At 39.7% G+C, this 20,054-nt stretch overlaps 1 protein-coding gene across 1 annotated transcript in view; it reads right to left on the reverse strand.

Moving 5' to 3' along the window:
• LOC112136445 (calsyntenin-2) overlaps positions 1–20,054 on the reverse strand; it is a 425,180-nt gene that overhangs the window by 12,105 nt on the left and 393,021 nt on the right. The window contains exons 12-14 of the mRNA XM_024258148.2: positions 10,572–10,783; positions 4,096–4,266; positions 2,078–2,223 (exon numbers count right to left, since the gene is read on the reverse strand). Of these exons, the coding sequence (XP_024113916.1) occupies positions 2,078–2,223; positions 4,096–4,266; positions 10,572–10,783 (529 nt within the window). The remainder of the gene's footprint in view (positions 1–2,077; positions 2,224–4,095; positions 4,267–10,571; positions 10,784–20,054) is intronic.

Consider the following 20,054-nt stretch of genomic DNA (forward strand, 5'->3'; position numbering starts at 1 on the left):
TGTTATGTGGAACAGTGTTGTCAGTGCCTCTAGGAGGTTTTTATTTATTTTTTTATTTTTTTGGGTTTGTTTTTGCGATGTCTATTTGCCTGCACAATCACCTTCATGCAGTTTGCACTCACAAGAAATTGTGATCAATCAAAATTGATTTGTAACCATTCACAACCAGAAATACTTTTTAAAAGACTAATTAAAATACACAATATTCACAGTATATTCTGTACGGGTGTGTATTGGCAAAAGTCTGGCAATACGATGTGTATCCTGATATGTATCACGATACGATATGTATCAAGATATGATATGTATCACAATATATCTCAAAACTGTACCACAACAATTTTTTTATGAAGAGGATCTTTTTTTATTGAAATATATTGATAACATTAATTTCATTTAATGATCATAACATTAGGAACTGCAACCGTATCTCATATTGGCTACAAGTTGCTTTCACCTGAGCAAATTTTTGTAAGTTGGGAAATATTTGTTTTAAGAGAGCAGTCAACAATGAATTTGCCGAAACCAGTAAGTTTTGAAAAGTATGTTTGAGGAAATAAAGTGCTGTTTATTTCCAACATCGCTAAATTTAGCATTTAAATGGCTCGGGAGTCTGAACAGTGCTGAACGAAGGTTAAAAAAAAAAGCTAATTCTTTCCTGAAACATTTCATTTTGATGGCAGGATGAAGAAGCGTTCTTGAATGTGGTTAAGATGCTTTATTGACATGACAGTGTGCACTGTAGCGCTACAGTTTTGTTTTCCCACATGTAGAAGTAAACATGTATTTCATCGCTCATCACCACAACAACAAGCTTTTTTCAGAGCATTGACACATCACTCTTGATCCATCAGGTCGCTGAAATAGTACCCATAACCGTGAAGTTCAGTACAACCTTTCGCTTGTTTCGCCAACTGTATTTTGACTGAAGCTTTGCATGATCGGCTGCACGCCTTCACTTGTTCTTATCCGAGCTGCTATGAAGCACCGCAACCTGCATATAATGCGGGCAGCAACATGGCACAGAGTTTCTGTTTAGCACCCATTCCAAGTAAAAACTACATGTCTGATGACAACAAAAAACGCGAGGCTGACTGTAGGCTTAACACAAGCTGGTCCTCTCGAGATCGTATTATTGTTTGGGCCGTGGTGTAGAGCAGCAAAAAGAGGCTGAGTGTGCTGTGCTGCCAAATAGCGGTCAGGAGGCTAGGTGGAAAACAAAAGTAAGAAGCTGAAAGATGCTCATAAATAATTGACTAAATATCTTGTCAGCATTTGAAATCAATACAAGTATCGCCATACAAAACAATGAATCATCAAACCGATTTTTTCCTACACTCCTAATATTCTGAAACAATCTTCCTTGCTGTGTGTTTTACCTAAGCCCTTTTGACATCCGGTATCTTTGTCTTTGACATTTAAATGTGGAATGGTTTTGGTCTGGGTCACATTTGATAAAATACACATATCTGTTAATTTCAGTTATATTCACAGAAAAAATATTTTTCTCATTTATTGTTCTCCATGAAGGGCAATGTCCTGGCTGATATTGGTTTGTTTCATTTTCTCATAATGAGCATTTTATGTCTCTGGTTTAGTTTAATCTTGCACTATTAGCCTCAGTTACAGAGATTGTGCAGCAGAAAAATAATAAAACCAATGTCGGTACATAAAACAAAAACCTCCATGACCTCAACGCAACTGTGTCCTTCCTATGGTTATGTCTTTAAAGCATTTAGGAAAATAACTTATGTGAGCAAACAATTTGTGTTTGAATACCAGACCACAAAACAAAGATACTGAAATATTGATTAAAAAAGTACATTTGTGTTAGTCCTTCTTAGGGACACTATTAACTCTAAAATTTCTACTAAAGGGGAAATAAAAGTTGAGCCACAATGAACATATTACAACAAAATAAAAGTTAACAAAAAAAGCATCAGTTAATGTTAAAAGCAGGATTTTATTTTGGAAAATATTAGTCTAGCTTGGTTTGTTGATCTAATGTTCTATGGAAAAAAGACTGTGTGCAAAATAAGCTTCAGCAGTGAGACTGAAATGTAGCTGGGAAACTGACCTCCAGGTTGAATTCATTGCTGGTGTAGCGACCATTGAGCTCTGAGCAGGTGAGGCGAAACCTCCTCTCCGTTTGCTGTTCTGGTCGCCAGTTGTAGTAGCGCACCTGTCGGATTACCTGCTCATAGGTCGACATGGAGTCCACACCTGAGAATTACAGCAACAAACAATTAAAGTAGGTGCACAGAAATATTGCAGCATCACTGCTCACGATCTTTATGTAGCATGATCATCAACATGGTAGAAGTATTTCCACCCTACAATACAAGAAAATCAGCTTTGAAGGAAATTTAGATCTGAAGACCAAAACAAGCCTGAAATAAAGAGCAATTTGTCCAAATTCAGAGGAGGTGGAAATTTTGATTGAGTGAAGTAAAATATCAATTTTTATTGGGATAAACCTCTAGGAAGGAAAGTCCAAGCTGTATGGGCAGGGTCAGACCTAGTAAGGAAATGTTTCTCTGAAACTGAAATTTTACAGCTCATGGGGATTGTTACACATATTGTGGTTCACCTTTCACTGTTTAGCAGATTTTTATCGGTGCAATTTTGCATGCCTCTTCTTTTCTACATCTACATAAATCTCTAATTTCTTTGATTTTTGTTTTTATTCTTTAGTACAGGATTTATTTCTACATGAAGATTTGAGCTTTGAGAGTTTAAGCAAGAGAGAAAGTGTGAAAAGTGTCTGAGAAAAATGAATAAAAGGTGTAGTGAGAAGCTTTACAGCCATAAACAATAACCAAACCAGAGGCATCTGCGAATAAGCAGAATCCGTGAATATGGAGAACCGCCCTTTCCCGAGCTCAAAGAATGTCTGTTGCCAATCCATACTCATCGAAGACACTTCTGATCATGCTTTGAAAGCATTTATTAAATAGCATTGGAATATTATGAAAGTATGTGTCTATGAAAGTTTTTGTTGATTAAAGTGGAAGTCACATTAAAGGGTTACCAAATGCTAAATCAACTTTTTTTTGGCTTTTGACCTCCACCAATGGGGCTTTAAAAGTGCTGTCTGTTGGTCTTTGTGAAATTTTTAACAAATTCAAATCAAATAGTTTAATTTTTGAAAATTTAGTCAAAAAACATCTGTGTGCTGCCCCCTTAAAGTTGAATTCATGTATTACAGTTGAATTTTGTGATTGGTCAACCATGTAAGTTTCAGAAGTCTCACGTCATGATCCGTGATAACAGTCCAGCCCCCAAGCTCCACCCCTCTGACTGGAATTTCAAATTTCGCCTTTGGGTGGAGTCAGCCTCCAACTTCCCTGTTAGGTTAACCTTTAAACTTATAGGGTTAATGTACATCACTGATTTTTTAAATACAAGACAAGTTCAGAAAAAAAAAAAGACAGGCTCTAGTAAAATGAAATCAATTTAGTCGTCATTTTTCTACGATACAAACGTCGCCGTTTAGAGCCAGATGAGCTCAGTAACCAGTGAATTTTCAGTTGGTCTGCATTAACGTTTATATGACAGCTTTTGTTGCCAATCAGGAGTGAGCTTTCTGGAAGTCTACACCCCGTCCTCTGAACACAAACTCGGGAATATCTGTCAGTCAACATTTTGAACATTTGAGTTGGCGGCCAGGGGGCACCACATGCTGTTATTGAGGCATCTGATTTGTCAGTTCAGAATTTAAAGAAGTTGAACTACAATGTGTATATATATATATATATATATATATATATATATATGAGTATTTGCAAGAACATGTTAAAAAAAAGGTATCTGTGCAAGAATGGTTGTGCTGACAAAAATATGTTTATTTCTCAATAGAAGTCTATGGGATTTTGGCTCCTTGGAGCCAGCAGGTACTTCCTATTTGGAATGTAAGGGGCTGGAATTACCCGGTCCAGTTCTCTTATACAGTCAGAGATTACACAGGATTCATTTTTCTCTTTAGACATGCAATTTTTATATTTGTGGGGTCAAACCAGTGCTTTGTTTCTAAACTGCAGCTCTGTTTTAGTAGTATGTCTCCTTAAAAAAAGGACCTGAACTTCCTTGACTTACCATATATGGACATGCCAGAGGTGGAATTGGTGGCGTCGAGGTGTTTCCCCAGCATGGAGCTTCGGTGCAGTTGGAGAGACTCGTGTTCCGGACTCAGCTCCTCTCCCAACACCAAGACATCACAGTAGTCCAGGTTGTGAATAATCTCCTCCAGCACACCGCCCTGATGTGCTGCAAACAACACAAACCAGATTCAAATGTCCATACATAACCACCTTTTGATTAGCTCATATAGAGTGTGTGAGTTAGTATGTACGTTTGATCCTGAAGTAGTACATTTGGGTTCATGCTCTTTAATTGGGGATATTTCCTTTCAAATACAGGGTTTTGCAGCTCACATCAAACCAGTTGTGCTGCTTTAGTTAGACTGCCTTCACTTAATGAGCCAAACAAACATCAGTGCCAGTAAATTCACTTTTAATTGTTTGGTAATTGCTGCTGCCATGCTAAAAAGACTGTGGAGGGAGCTGCCACATGCTTGGAAAAAGCCATCTTCCAACAGTCCAGGACGTGATGGCAACAGCTACTCCTGGACTCCAATTACCCGTGAACTCAGAACCACAGGAGCCCATGACTGTCTATGTTCACGGCTCCTTCCGACAGCTCCCATCACAGCAGCTCCAGGTAGATGCTGGGGGCTTTATGACAGTCGACTAAGCCCTAGCCTCCACTTCTCATCGTTACCCTGCCTTTCCCCTCACTCCGGGATCCCAAGGGAAAGAAGGAGCTATGCCCATTTAACAACATCCCAGTGGGCTGAGACAGAAATATGTGAGTGTGTGCGTGTGTGTGTTCAGGTGTGCCAAATACAGTAGGATGTAGAGAAAAACAGGGAGAGTGAGCAAAACAGTGAGGGGATTTTTGTGTCTGATGGGGAGATACTGCACTCCTTCTAGGAATGAGAACATTTCTTCCTGACACTCTGCAGGGATCCCCCTCACGAGGGGCCCCAGGCTTTTTTCTTAGTCAGCTCATCATCCCAGCTTGAAGGTTTACAGGTTTTACTGGGGAGAAGAGCTAGTTACTGCAAAACAACAACCAACATGAAGGTGTTCTATTGATTTAAATCCTCTAGTTCCTTAATTCAGAGGGTACATCTTAGGTTGTGATCTTCAATGTTCACCAGGAGTTGCCACATTTAAAGGCACTGCTTGGAGATATGGCTTTTAAAGCTTATAATGAACAACAAACCTTAAAGAAGACATCTTTTTTTCTCCTTCTAAAACTTTCAGAGTAAAAACTAGAGAAGAAACTCGAAGAAGTAAAGTTTTACCCACAAGTTAACATAGAAACCTTTTTTTTCCATTTGTCTTTTTCAACAGCTAATTTAACAGATCAGAGCGGAAGTCTCTTGTGTTAGACAGATTTTACTGTTACAATAGGGGCTTAGAAATCTTTAGACACATGAGGTGTATATTTGTAGAAACCCATTTTGTATTTTGGGCTAAAATTTATTCATTTTAATCATATTTACATATACAATCACTGGCTGCTTTATTAGGCACACTTGTCAACTTCTTGTTCCAACCAGCCAATCAGATGGCAGCAACTCATTGCATTTAGGCATGTAGCCATGGACAAGACGATCTGCTATAGTTCAAACTGACCATCAGAGTGGAGTAAAAAAGGTGACGGAAGTGACTGAACGTGCTATGGTTGTTGGTGCTGATGATCTACTGGGATTTTCACCCACAACTGTCTCTAGGGTTTACATAGAATGGTCAGAAAAAGAGAAAATATCCAGTTAGTGGTAGTTCAGTGGGAGGAAATGATTTGTTGATGCCAGAGGTCAGAGGAGAATAGCTAGACTGGTTTAGCTTATAGAAAGACAACAGGAACTCAAATAACCACTGGTTACAACCGAGGTCTGCAGAACATCTCTGAACGTGCAACACGTCAGACCTTGAAACAGATGAACTACAGCAGCAGAAGAACACACTGGGTGTCATTCCTGTCAGGTAAGAACAGGAAACTGAGGCTACAGTTCACAAAGACTCACCAAAGCTGGACAATAGAAGATTGAAAAAAAATCGTCTGGTCTGACGAGTCTCTATTTCTGCTGCCACATTCAGATGGCAGGGTCAGAATTTGGCATCAACAACATTAGAGTATGAATCCATCCTGTCTTGTATCAACACTTCAGGATGGTGGTGGTGTCATGGTGTGGAGGAAATTTTCTTGGCCCACTTTGGACTCCTTAGTACCAATTGATCATGGCTACAACACCATAGCCTACCTGAGTATCGTTGATGACCATGTCCATCCTTTTATGACCACAGTGTACCATCTTCTGATACTACCAGCAGGATAAGGCTCCATTTCACAAAGCTGGAACAATATCAGACTGGTTTCTTGAACAATGAGTTCACTGGACACAAATGACCTCCACAGTCACCAGAACCCAATAAATTATTTGGGATGTGGTGGAACAGAAGATTGGCATCATGGTTGTGCAACCAAGAAATCTGCAGCAACTTTGATGCTCTCATGTCAATATGGACCAAACTCTCTGAGGATTGCTTCCAGAATCTTGTTGAATCTATGCCACCAAGGATGAAGGCAGTTCTGAAGACAAATGGATCCAACCCAGTACTAGCAAGGTGGACCTAATAAAGTTGCCTGTAAGTTTATATATGAATAAGTAAGTTATAGAAATGGAAATCCAATTGCCATGCAGTGATGGCAAATGTTCTCAAGAACTGGTGTTTTTTGTCAAACAAATGAAAACTGGTATGTGACCTTGGGTTTTATTAAAGGTGTCCGCTTAAGCTTCGGAGAGATTCTGTCCTTTTGTCATAGAGACAGACAGGCAGACAGTGCTGAGGTGGCTCAAGCAACAGACAAATGAATGATGGAAAGGCAAAGCTTCGACGAGGGCAAAAGGGCGGATCTACACTTGCTTGCCCTGTGAAAGAAACGAGCAGTTTATCTTGAATCCTTTAAGCCATGGGAGAAAACAAAATCTGTCTATTATGGGGCTCCATTGTAACAGTCGCAGCCTCAAACTAACTCTCCATCTTTCTTTCCATTTTTGTCTTTTCCTGGTGTCCAGCTAATCTCTCCCTCCCAGCTGTAGTTTCTATTACACCAACAGAAAGACTTTTTCTGCCTTCTGAAAGCAATGCCACTTTCCGCTCCTCTTCCTCTGCACATTACCACACAATGGAGAGCTAAAGCCTCCCTCTCGCTCGGCTTATCTGCTCCTAATTGACTGCCGGCGGCGGGGCTCGGGGCCCAGGTGGGCGGCTCCCGCCTCTGTGGTCAGATTGTGGGACTGCGGCTTGGATTTTCGAGTTGTACTCATTTGCTGCAGGTCATGGCAATGTGACTGAGAGAATGAGTCTGCTGGTAGATACAGGCCCTACGCAGCAGGTAGAGCTCTGCAGCATAATGGGGACAAAAAGGGGCGGAGATGGGAACAAAAAAAGAAAAAAGAAAGGGCCAAAAGCCCGCAGAGCTGTGTGGAGAGGGAAAGGGTGTGCTGAGTGAAAATGACTCAACAACTGGCAAGGCATTACGAACAAATTGCTCTAGCTGACACTGCAAGTGCCTGCGGTGGGAAGAAGGGCTCCTTCTTAAAGGTACCTGAGAGGATTTGAGGTGAGGACTGTAAAAACAGGCAGAAAGGAAACCACACCAGCAGCTTTAAAGACCAAATGTGACAAATCTTTTTTTTATGCTTTTAACATTATCTTGTGACATTTTTCAGACAGAAAATATGTAAAGAAAAGTAAGCTCAAAATTAGAATTTTGGATTATTTCTATATTCAAATGATTGTGAATCAAGAGCAGATGAAAAATGGCATTGGAAAAGCTTGTGACAGAAAATGGTCATTTTGTTGTTCTGGTATAATGTCAGGATGAGGGTGTGAGAGGCTGTAAGCTGGTGGGACAACTCAGAGGTGAATTTCATATTAAAGTCGCTCCACAGAAACCATATCCTAGAAAACGATAAAAATGATAGATTTTGGGTATAAAGAATAGAATAGAATAAACATTATAATCATAAAAAAGGCCACTTGGAATCCTTTTATAATAGATCAAAAGATGATCTTTGCAGTCTGTACAACTGTCCGGTCAGATTGTGTTTCTTTGAGGCTGCTTTATTTTTGTTTGAGCCCACTCTGATCATCTTTTGATCTATTGTAAATGTGTTCCCGTTTGTCTTTAAATTATGATTATGACGTTTTTAGCTAAAGTAGTAATGGACCCCCCCCAAAAAAAAAAAAAAAAAAACCTGTGTAGTTTGTTAGGACAGTTTCTGCAGAACAGCAGGAACTCATTAGAAATTTACCTCTAAGTTATGGTTGGGACTGATAGCGCAGGACAGAGTAACGCCGGGGTCACACCGGACGCGAAAGCGCCGCGGAGCGCGGGCCTCTTCGTGGTGCTCTATAGGTCACACCAGACGCAATTTTCTTCCGCGACGGTCGACAGGCGCTTCTGCTAGAGCTATTGCTTTTTTTGCCATCATGGTCAATAACCAGGATATCACCCCGTGTTTCTGCTAAAAGGGGATGGTCTCTGCCCCTGTTGACACAGACCCCGCCCCCAACTCCGCAGTCGGCCCACTTCATTGATCTGTTTGTGCGCGCGTGTCTGTCTGTTTTGTTGTGTGTCTGTGTGCACGCACGCACTCCCACGTGTTTCCGTCGGTAAATTAATAAACTAAAAATATTACTTGATGTTTCTTCCAAGAAGAACCGCTCCTCTGCCTCTCTCTCGTTCAAACGCAGCCCCATGTCCCGCTCCAGTGTCCCCCCACTGCATTGGGGGCCCCGTCTGCCCTGCTTTTTTTCCTCGCAGAACCCTGGAGCCCAGCACACCCGCTTCGAGATCTGTGGGGTGTGGGCTCTCGCGCACGCGTGTCTGTGTGTTTTGATTGTATGCATATTTTCATCTCTACAGTCTGTTTAGACACAAAAACATGATCACATTTGTCAATCGTGGCGTTTTATTGTGAAAAATTGGTTCTATTTTGAAAATAAACCGAATTTTCTCATGTATTTTGATGCAACTTCCTGCCAGTACTGACGCGGAGCGCTCGTGGCTCGCGGAAAAAATAGGCCAGACGGCGAAACGTTGCGCTGCACCGCTCCGCGTCGCTCCGCGCCTGGTGTGACCGACGCCATAGGTTAACATGGGCGCCGAATGGCAGCGCACTCCGCTCCGCGCCGCTTTGCGGCGCTTTCGCATCCGGTGTGACCCCGGCGTAAGCCTGCACTCATTTCCCTTTATCCTTTTGTTTCTAAGCTCTCCCACTAGCTTACAGCCCTTTACAACCCCAAGATAACATGCAGCAAAAGTGACGAGTTATATCGGTGTTATTCAGCCATTCATTTTTGATCCAGATTATGGCTCAGACGAGGGAATTAAAGACGTTCATGGATCTAGCCGTCTACAAGCAGATGTACATTCGAAGGAGGGAGGTGCTGGCCTCCCATTCATTTTTGCATCACAACTACAAGCTTTTTCAAACTGCATTTTTTTCATTTACTCCTGACGCACAACAATTTGAATAAAAGAAAAGAGAAATATTTTAATCTTAATTTTCTCTCTATGTCCTCCATAACAAAAATGCTAGAAGAACGTGTTAAAAACACCAAAACACAACTTTCATTGGAGTGAGTCTTTAGAAGTCTTAATGAAACAGGTTTTGGTTACATTTTGACCCCATTTACGTATCTTTTTGTCTATTAAAGTTTACAGAAGACTCAACTATAAACTTGATCTGTCTAAATAGAAAATGTTAGGAAGAAAAATTATTTTTTATTTTTTATTTTAATTGTTTTCATTCTCATTCTCATTAAAACAAAATCATTTTAGGAAATCTGAGACATTGTGAAAATCAAACATCAAAGACAGCAATATATGCACAAATCATGTTTGGAGGTGAACCCTGTCTTGCAGTAACTTTACCCAAAATAAAACAGGATTCATAGAATTCATTTCGCAAACTATTGAGTTGTATTTCTTCTTCAGGTGATTGTTTTTATTTGAATGTACCGACACCAAAAAAAAAAAAAAATTATAATAATAAAGTAAACATCAGTCAGAGTCTTGATGTTTGGCGTTCCATATATGCAAACATTTTCACAACAGCAGAATAATCCCTCAGTGAGGCTTTGATAGAATTTATATTCACGTATTTAAAAAAAAAGAATCAAAAATAACAGGAGCGTCTTGATTTCAGTGTTTGTGCAGATGTTCCAGATGGAAGCAGTGCTTACTTCTGCGTGGCTTCTGCCTCTGGAGGTGCTGTGAAATGTTTGTTTAGTTTCTCTGAAGGTTTCAAACAGGTGATGTTTGAATATGCAGAGGGGAATTCATCCTAAATGTGAAAAACACCTGCTGAAATATTAAACAAAGACAGATTTCTCCTCAAGGGGAGTTGCATTGTTCCTCCCAAACTTTCTTCTGAAGTCAAACTTTACAAACAGGAAAGTGCGTCTGCGTGGAAGTTTGCTGGCGTTTACCTGTGCGGCGCACAGCGGTGTCTGCTCTGGTGACCGTGCTGATGATGTGGAGGTCCTGGAAGAGAAAGATTCCCCCTGAAGCTCGGAAGTCAGAGGCTGGCCGGCTGAGTCTCTCCACTCCAGAGATGGTGATCCGGGGCTCGCTGGGCTGCAGGACCATCACCACCGCATCCATGTCTGGGATGGTTATGCAGGTGTCTTCACCGAAGCACCTAGACATGCAGAGAAGAGAGAAAAAGGACAGTTTTTAACATTGCTCATCAATCTTGTATATATTATCTACTAGCCTTTCCCTGCTGAGGTTCACTGCTGGAATCACTCTGTGATAGTAGCGGCCTGTGCATTCCAGAGCTGAGCCTTCAGTCTTCCTCCACCAAAACCATCCTGGTTTATATGAACTATTTTATGTTTTTAACACCATCCTGCTATAAATGAATAGTATTGTATGGAGCAATTCTGTCATAAATAGATCATTTAAATAGACTGAATTCATTGCAATTGCACATATTGTGAAAACAAACTCTGCTCATGCAAGTCTCCTCCCACTGCAATAACAACAAACATCAAAGTACAATTGACAACTCATTCAACTTGAAAATAAGCATTTTTATTTACAGTATTTTTTATTTACAGCAAATCCAACCCATTTAAAGATGAACTCTATCTATGAAGGAAGTCCAGGAGATCAGAGGTAGATTTCCCTTCAAAATGCCGTCTGCCAGTATGTTCTGTTCTCAGCTGAGACAGCTGAAAGAGCGCTCCGGAGCTTTGTGGATGATCACGTTGAAATTACATTAATGATTGCTCCTGAAGTTTATGGGGGTCGATGAGGTGATAAACACTAGTTTTTCATGGTCTTGAAACCTTTTTTTGACTGGCAAATGACATTCTCTAAAATCCTGCCATGAAGTTGCTGGTAATGAGTATCTGCAGCTCAATGAGCAGCTGTGTGGTGCGTTCAGTGGCAGCATGGAAATTCTCATTCTGGCCTCTTTGTCGCTCAACATTGTCACAAAACTCTGTTACCTGGCCAAACAGGACTGCTGGAAGGTTGAAAGTGGCGAACAAATCCTTCTCCTGTTTAGACAGGCTCGCTAGCTTCGGCCATTTTTGACGATCTCCAGTTTTTTTTGGAAAAGTCCATCTTAAGATTGGCTTACACAATAAATGCGCTACTAAATCAACTTCTCTGGCTTTTTCTATTGTTAACTGCAAAACAGCGAGAGATTCAAACAAAAATCATTTGCAGCTACGACCTGAAGAACAGAAGAAGTTAGGTTTTGGTAGCGCAAGCTTTGACCATCGGATGTGATTATGTCATCTTTGCCCTCATGAAGCTAAGAGACTAACTCAAATTCTGATTGATTTAATCAATGTCAATGCATTTAATCCATTCATGGCTAATGTTTAATCAGCAGTGTTTTATTTAATGGAAACCCAGTGCAAAGACCGGAAGTGAGGATGGAAGAATTGACTGTATGAGCAAAAAGCAGACTTCCATGAACAGTTGAAAAGATGTAAAATGCATTTTGGACAAATATATATATATATAAAAACATTTCTCTGTGATTTAGATACTTCTTTCCAGATCATTTTAGGCCTTCACTGAGGGCTTTGCAGGCCCTGACGGTACACCACTGCCTTGTGATCCACACATGTCTTGGATTATTTACATATCAATGGATCTAATTCTCTGCACTTATCCAAACTTTGAGATGGCACGTAAAAACAATAAAATGTTCCTCCATGTATTTGTAGTATCTTAAAAACTCACTTCAATTAAAACAGTTTTTTTAGTGCTTTTAACATTTTCTTGTGGCATTTTCTGAGGATGGAGAACACATATAAAGAAAAGTAAGATGTAAATTGCATTTCTTTATTCAAATTGTTATGGTTCAAAAAGACTGTTTAAAAAATTGCACATTTATTACTTAGAAAACACACTGGGTGGGCCACCCACCAAGCTAGCTGCTCTGAGCTCTCAGCAACGAGAAGGGGAAAGGGGGCGGGGTTGCTGGATGTCAACAGTCCCACCCATATTTCAGAGGCAAATTTATAAGTACTGCTGCTCTGCAGAAACTAAGTCTTATAAAACTTTCTTTTTACAGTTTAGCTAAAAATGACGTAATTGTAATCAAAACACCACTTTCACAGAAGATCAAAAGATGATCAAAGTGGGACTTTAAAGCATCTGGGAGCCCAAAATGGTCTGACCAGATCCCACTCACAGTCCAAAAAGGCCTGGCTCTATGGCGGCAGCTCTGGAATAAGCTCCAGAACACGGACAAAATAACCCTTTTAAGTTATGTCTAACTTTCCCCAAGTCAAACTAATATTCAGTGGAACCTTTTTATTAAAATATGTTCACTCCAAATCCAAAGTATGCTGTGGCACCACTCAGGGGCTTAAATGCTCCGTCATGTTAGTGTAAAGGTAGCAGACCTGCAGCATGGTGCCTGCTGTGCATCTATACATGCAGGTCTGCCTCCCTGAATGCCTGGTAGCTTCTGATAGCATGCAGCCATAAACAGGCAGACACGTGTGTTAGCGCCAGAGGATTTCGGGCTGAGTTCCTCACAAAGCCATGCTGAGAAGAAATGGGAGCGGCTGTATTCAAATGTGCGTTTTAACTCAATAAGCTTGAACTCCTGATGGATGTGCTGATGCACGCAGAAGAAGAACGGAATACCAATCCAGTAAAGAACACAACATATTAAAATTGAGAAAAAGGGAAAAAAAAAGATGGGATGGGAGGTGCTGGAGTGCATTGGTTAGTGGGGAGGATGTGAGATTTAAAAGCCACAAAATTATGCCAGATTTGTTCTCAGTTTACATTTCACAAAAGGCTTTTCAAGCTGCCAAACATCTGTCAGTGGGAGGGACTTCAGAGCCTTCTCTCCCAGGCTGAGGCTTACAGAGCAGCTGCAGGAAATTATAATTATATGTGTATACGGTATACAAATCTTTCCTCTTGATTGGAAAGCTGCTCTTGCTTTTGGATGCAGATATGAAATCTTGTTGTAACGTGACTCCGTGGATGACTGTCTTTTTTGTTGTTGCTTAGCTTAAAATAAAAAAGTGACAGTGTTTTACAAGTATTTTTTAATATCATTTTTTTAAACTAATCATTCAATTTGTAGTTATAGTAGTTTAATCCTAATTAAAACACAATTGTTATTTCTTGAAACAAAAAAAGTGCAAAAAATACAATTATACAAATATAATAATAACAATAATAAAGGTCTGTTAAATAACATGCGTAAAACAGTTAAATTTCAAACGCAAGAACCCCAAGTATGACTTTCCATCGCCATGCTTGACAGCGGGGATGGTGTTTTTGGGGTCAAAGGCAGCGTTTCTCTTCCTCCAAACTAGATGGGTTGAGTTGATGCCAAAGAGCTCCATGTTGGTCTGCTCTGACCACAGCAGCTTCTCCCAATCACTCTCTGAATCCTGAATGTGTTCATTGGTGAACTTCAGGTGGGCCTTTACATGTGTCTTCTTAAGCAGGAGGGCTTTGCCAGTACTGCAAGATGTTAAACCCCTGCAGTGCAAAGTATTCCCAATGGTATTCTTGGTGACTGTGATTCCAGCTGCTTTCAGGTCATCCATTCACTCCTGCCGTGTTGTTTTAGGAGGATTTCTCACTTTTGTCATAATCATGAAAACATTACCAGCTCAATCCAGCTTGGAACTCGAGACTAGTTGGATTAAGATAAGATAAGATAAGATTTATTCGTCACACGGTGGGGAAATTTCAGGGTTACGGCAGCATTACAGATAGAAAAATTAGAAAAATATTTACAAAGATGTGGTGCAGTGGTAGGGCGGTCGACTCCTGATCAGAAGTGAGCGGGTTCGACCCCCGCCTTGCCCGCCCATGTGTCGAAGTGTCCTTGGGCAAGACACTGAACCCCGAATTGCGTCTGGTGGGAGGTTGGCGCCAGTGTTCGGCAGCGGAGCCACCACCAGTGTGTGAATGTGTGTGTGAATGGGTGAATGGGTCTGTGACCGTTAAGCGCTTTGGGCCCTCGAAGGAGGGTAGAAAGCGCTATACAAGTATACGCCATTTACCATTTAACAAAGTTATACTGCAGAGATAAAAAATACAAAAAGAAAAATGAAAAGAGGAAGCAATAGCATTGTGGATATGATTAATGTTACAGACATTGCACAACGCATTTTTAAAGTGATTTGGATTGAGAATAAAATACAGTGAAAAAAACAAAAATAAAGTGACTGATGGCATCAACATCTCAGCATTGATGGTCATGTTTTTGTATTTTAGCACCCTGTTTGTCGCTGATGGTTTTGTGGTCCATTTTGGTCTTGTGCAGGTCTACAATCTTCTCTATTGAATCCACTGGAAGCTCTTTAGTCTTTCCATGTTGGAGAGTTTGGAGTCTGTGGACAGGTGTCTGTTCTACAGGTCATTAGTTGAAGCAGGTGTTTGTGTTTTTCAATTCTAGGGACAATTGTAAATTTAGCCCCCTGCTAACCTCTGCTAACCCCTTTGTTGATGTGGAAGAAAGCGATCAAAAAACTCAATTGGAATTTAGTCATTTTAATAAAAGTTGGTTGAGACCTGTACAGAGATCTCTGGGACATGCGAAGACAAAAAACTCATCAAATACAGTTCACTTATATACCCTGCAGGCGGGCCTTATCTGGCTCCATGCCAATGGTTTCCAGGACAAGAGAACCCCCAAAAAACCTTAACACCTTATTGGTCAGTGTCCTTATCCCTGTTACTGCAATGTAATTACAGCTTTGTTTTTCAGTGAAAAACTACTTATGAAGTCCTTTGAGCCGGACTGAACTGGTTTCAACTGGTCTTCAGCTCCATGTGGATTGATGAAAAAATGGATTCTTCATCATGTTAACAACAAAGTATAAAAGTGTAAGATAAGAAAAGATAAGATAAGATAAGATGAGCCTTTATTCGTCCCACAGTGGGGAAACTAAAATGAAAAATAACAATAATAATGGTAAAAAAATAAAAAAGGAAGAAATTGCACCAGTGGTCTAAAGTAATGAAACTGAGAAATTGCACAACATATTTTAAAGTGGCAATAGAGTTAAGTGTAAAATAAAGTGATTGAGGACAGCAACAGCAGACTGTCAATTTATGTATAAGTGGGCAAACCTATAAAATCAGCAAAAGCATGTGGCTTCCACCTGGCAGCCATCTGCAAGAGTTTTGAAGGACTGTTGTGACTCCTGAGGTTCTGTTCATAGGCTGGTCCTGAAGATGCTCTCCCATCACTTTCTTTAACGCCTCTGGAGCGTTTGCAGATGTGTTTGTGAATTACTCTCTGCTGTAATTCACTTCAGCTGATGTAAACATAATAACTTCTGCCTGATGTTCCACCCAGTTCTGCTGCTTCTGATAATATTTAGATTGCTGTTATTTAGTCTGCAGAACTGCAAATCTTGCTGAAAGCTCCCAGAACTGTCAATCAGAGAGGCCCAGAGGCTCATCTTTTTGCTTCTGACATAATTTGAGCTTTTCTTTGTGCCAATCTGATTGATTTTTCTTGGAGTTTTTTTTTCTGAAATACACATCCCATCTCCATCAAAACAAAAAAGATTCAAATCAAGACTATTGAATCAGCTCTTTATTTGATGTTTATGCTGATGTCAGTTTTACCTGACTTCATAATCAAAAAGCTGTAAGCGGTGAACATCTGATGAAAGAAGAATGTTATGTCATTTCTACCCACAGACACGTTCACAGGTTCAGACAAACCACTCAGCAGTTAGAGCAGAGATAAGGGCTGATTTTAGAGTGAAAGTATAATTCATCATCAGGCGTCGATTATGATCTCTGTTTCTGTAAGTTTGACTTGTTAGACGTATAGCTGTCCCAGTACTCTGCAGCAAAGATGTATTTGTTAATCATCGATTCTACAAGCTACCCCACTCATAAACATGAGTTTGCTCTATAATGTTCATCATATGTATACTTGAACTGTAGGAGACAGAATGTAAAATAACTATTTGCAAATAATTTATTTGTGAAATGGTGCAGAAAATAATTATTTAGCTCCTTCAAACAAACAAGAATTCTGTCCCTCTCAGACCTGTTAATTCTTTGTAATTTTCTATCCTCCACTAGTTACCTGTATTAATGGCAGCAGTTAGAACCGGTTATCTGTTTAAAGGAAACCTGTTCAACACCATAAACATTCAGACTCCAACCTCTCCACCATGACCAAATCCAAAGAGCTGTCGAAGCACACCACAGATAAGACTGTACTCCTGAACAAGACTGGGATGAACCAATCTAGAATAATCAATCAATCGATCAATCGATCAATCAATCAATCAATCAATCAACCAATCAATCAACCAATCAATCAACTGCAGCAGTGCAATGTGTCTTGTACCAAACCAAAAATTAATAAATGTAAATAACTAAATAAATAATTAACTTATCTACAACTGTAAACAATATAATACAAAAAAAACAAATACATATTTTTTTTATTTATCCATTTTGATGATTGAGCAGTTATTGGAAAATGGAATAAATAGGATATCACGGACAATCTCTCTCCATCTAAGGAGTGCAAATGATCTTAAGGATACTAAGGAACCACCCTGAAATGGGGACCAATAACTCAAAAAGAGCTGGGACCACAGAAACAAAGGTTACTATAGTAACACATTACGTCATCATGGATTCTAATCTTGCAGAGCTCCAAAGGTCCCGCCGTTTAAACCGGCACATGTTCAGGTCTTTATAAAGTCTGCAGATGAGGATTGGTAGAGTGTCATGGGGTCAAATGAAACCAAAATGGGCCTATTTTTATAAACACAACTCGCTGTTGGGAGGGAGAAGAATGCTGAGTTACATCCCAGAAACACCAAGCATGGGGGTGGAAATATCATGTTTTGTTAGCTAACGACAGCCCCAAAACATCACATGCCTCAAGAATAACTGCATGGAATGATGAGGCAAAATAGCAGCTGTAGATTTTGCAACCCTGGTGAAGAACTAGGAAAAGTTTGACCTCAACCAGGATTTAATAACAAAGTATTAAGATGAATGTTTTTCTGTACCATTATAAAATACATTCTTTAAAAATCATGTAATGTGATTTCTTGGATTATTTATTTACATTCCGTCTCTCAACACTTTTCTGCCCCACTGTGTATTAGTTACCATTCTGCACATCAGTTGAAACAATGTTTACATGTAAAAAGTAAAAACTCAACAAAATCATAATATTTTTATTTCCTGAAAGTGATCAAAGATAGAAAACACACAAAACTTAACCAAAAAGAAAACTCTAAAAAAATACTATGAAGCTGATGATGCAAAGCTGTGCCCTGTGAGGTTTCTCATGTACCAAATATCTGGTAGATAAGGATCTAATTAGAAAAAAGAATATCTGGGTATTATCAGTATGGTTTGATGGTACTTTTTAACTAAAATCATACTGATCACACGTAGCAACAGGTAAAATGTGATAAAGAGGACACAGGGGGATGAGGAGAATAAGGTTTAGGTGGAGGTGGATGAGTCAGAGCAGAAAAACCAAGAAGACAGAGAACACGGGTTTGAAAGTGTCAAAGGAGCTTCTTCTAAAAATGATTACATACACCAAAAGACCAAAGTCATGGTTGGGTTTTACAAATGAAACGTTGCTGTTCTGCTCTATTTTTCAGCTGCTGGATTACTGCATTTCCAACACACGGGAGTCATCTTCACCCTGTTGGACACAGCAGTCTCATCTTCAGATTACACCTGACTTGTTTATGAGAGGGAGCTGCTCACTGATGGGGAAAAGTGAATTCTGTCAAACCTCATTCTCCAATTTGTGCAAGCTGTCGCTTATCCTCTTGCAGCAGTTGTGTTTTGGGGTGAAAAATGTTCTTTGCAACCATAAAGCTGAAACGTTCCCAGTTTGTTTCAAGTGCTGAATGTGTTTGTTGTGTTGTGCTGTTTTTATTTAGTGGTGTTTTTCACACACTGTCTATTGGACAATCAGCATTGCCCTAAAACTATTTTAAAGAGGCCAACATTGTCCTGTTTTTGGCATGATTTATATTTAACTAAATTGGAAAGCAGCTGAAAATTTGAATTTTATATGAGTAAACAAAATGATTTTCTTTTTTTTTTCTTTTTCATTTTTGGTTACGACCATCTTTTGATCTATTTTCAAAGCATTCCCATTGGTCTTTTAATTATGATTATGCCATTTAGCCATTTTTTTTAGGACATATTTTCTCTGCGCACTGCAGTAGTGTATTAGAAATTTGCCTCTGAGTTGTGGGCGGGACAGTTATTCCGCCCCCCCTCCTGTTGCTGTGAGATCACTGTTTACATGCTCTCCCGCTAGTTTACTAGCCCTCATAACCAAACATTAGTGGTACAGCAAAAAGGGTGGGCAACACTGGAGCCATCCAGCCATACAGTTTGGAGCCGGATTCCAGTGCAGACGAGGAAAATGGAAACGTACGTGGATCTATTTGTCTGCAAGTGGATGCATCAGAATGAAGCGGAAGTGGGGGCCTGTGGCCCACCCACGGTATTTTCCACATAACAAATCGCACATCAGTTTAAACTTTTTCAAGCATTTCTCTTTCATCTGCTCCTTAACAGCAACTTAAATAAGGTAATACTCAGAAACACAGTTTTAAACCTAATTTATTAATATATTGTCTATCCATAGAAATGCAACAAGAACATGTTGAAGTCTGTTTTTAACAGCTTTTTAGGTCTGGGTTGCATTTTATCTTGATGACGCAGTTATGGTGCCATGTGCCTTTAAACAAACTTGTTTCAGGGGACATCACTTCTCTTCTTTTTGTGAGGCCGTTGGTAATACTAAGCCGTTTTTTGGAGCAGTAGGAGATACAAACCCATTGATGTGTGGAACTGAGCTTACTGTGACAAACTAACCTGGGGCCAGTCCAACTTCATTATATAGAAATATGACAGGGGAAAATAAAGGCACTTCTCCAAATGTGATTTTCTTCCAAGCCCACAGTAATTGATGTTATTAGGCATCCACTCAAAGCAAAATTAATTGCATTTTGAGGAAATAATTAACACCTTTGTTTGTTTGTGAAGACTGATACTGTTGGCAGCAATTTGTAGATCTTTTTCTAACTCGTTCTGTGTCCTCATCATTGGGAAAATATGTTCCACCTTCTCAGTGCAACTGTAAAAGTCCCTCTTCTGCTCGGAAACCATTAAACAGAGAGACATCCACAGCATTCTGTGAACGGATGGGCTGCGGGAAACTCTCTTCAACTAAAACAAAAACAGAATAATGATAAGAGAGTAAAACTTAACTTTGATCAGTTGAAAGGCAAAGTAGCCCAAATCCTGTTTTAACCCTGCAAAATCAAACAACACCAATTTAGAGAAAATCTAACTTTTCTGGAATTAGGATGTTTTTTTTTTAAACTTTTAAAGAAATCTAGCAATTATATTTTGCAATTTAATTTTTATGACATGTAGACAGTCTC

Source organism: Oryzias melastigma, linkage group LG13 (genome assembly GCF_002922805.2).
Source record: "Oryzias melastigma strain HK-1 linkage group LG13, ASM292280v2, whole genome shotgun sequence".
Classification (NCBI taxonomy): domain Eukaryota; kingdom Metazoa; phylum Chordata; class Actinopteri; order Beloniformes; family Adrianichthyidae; genus Oryzias; species Oryzias melastigma.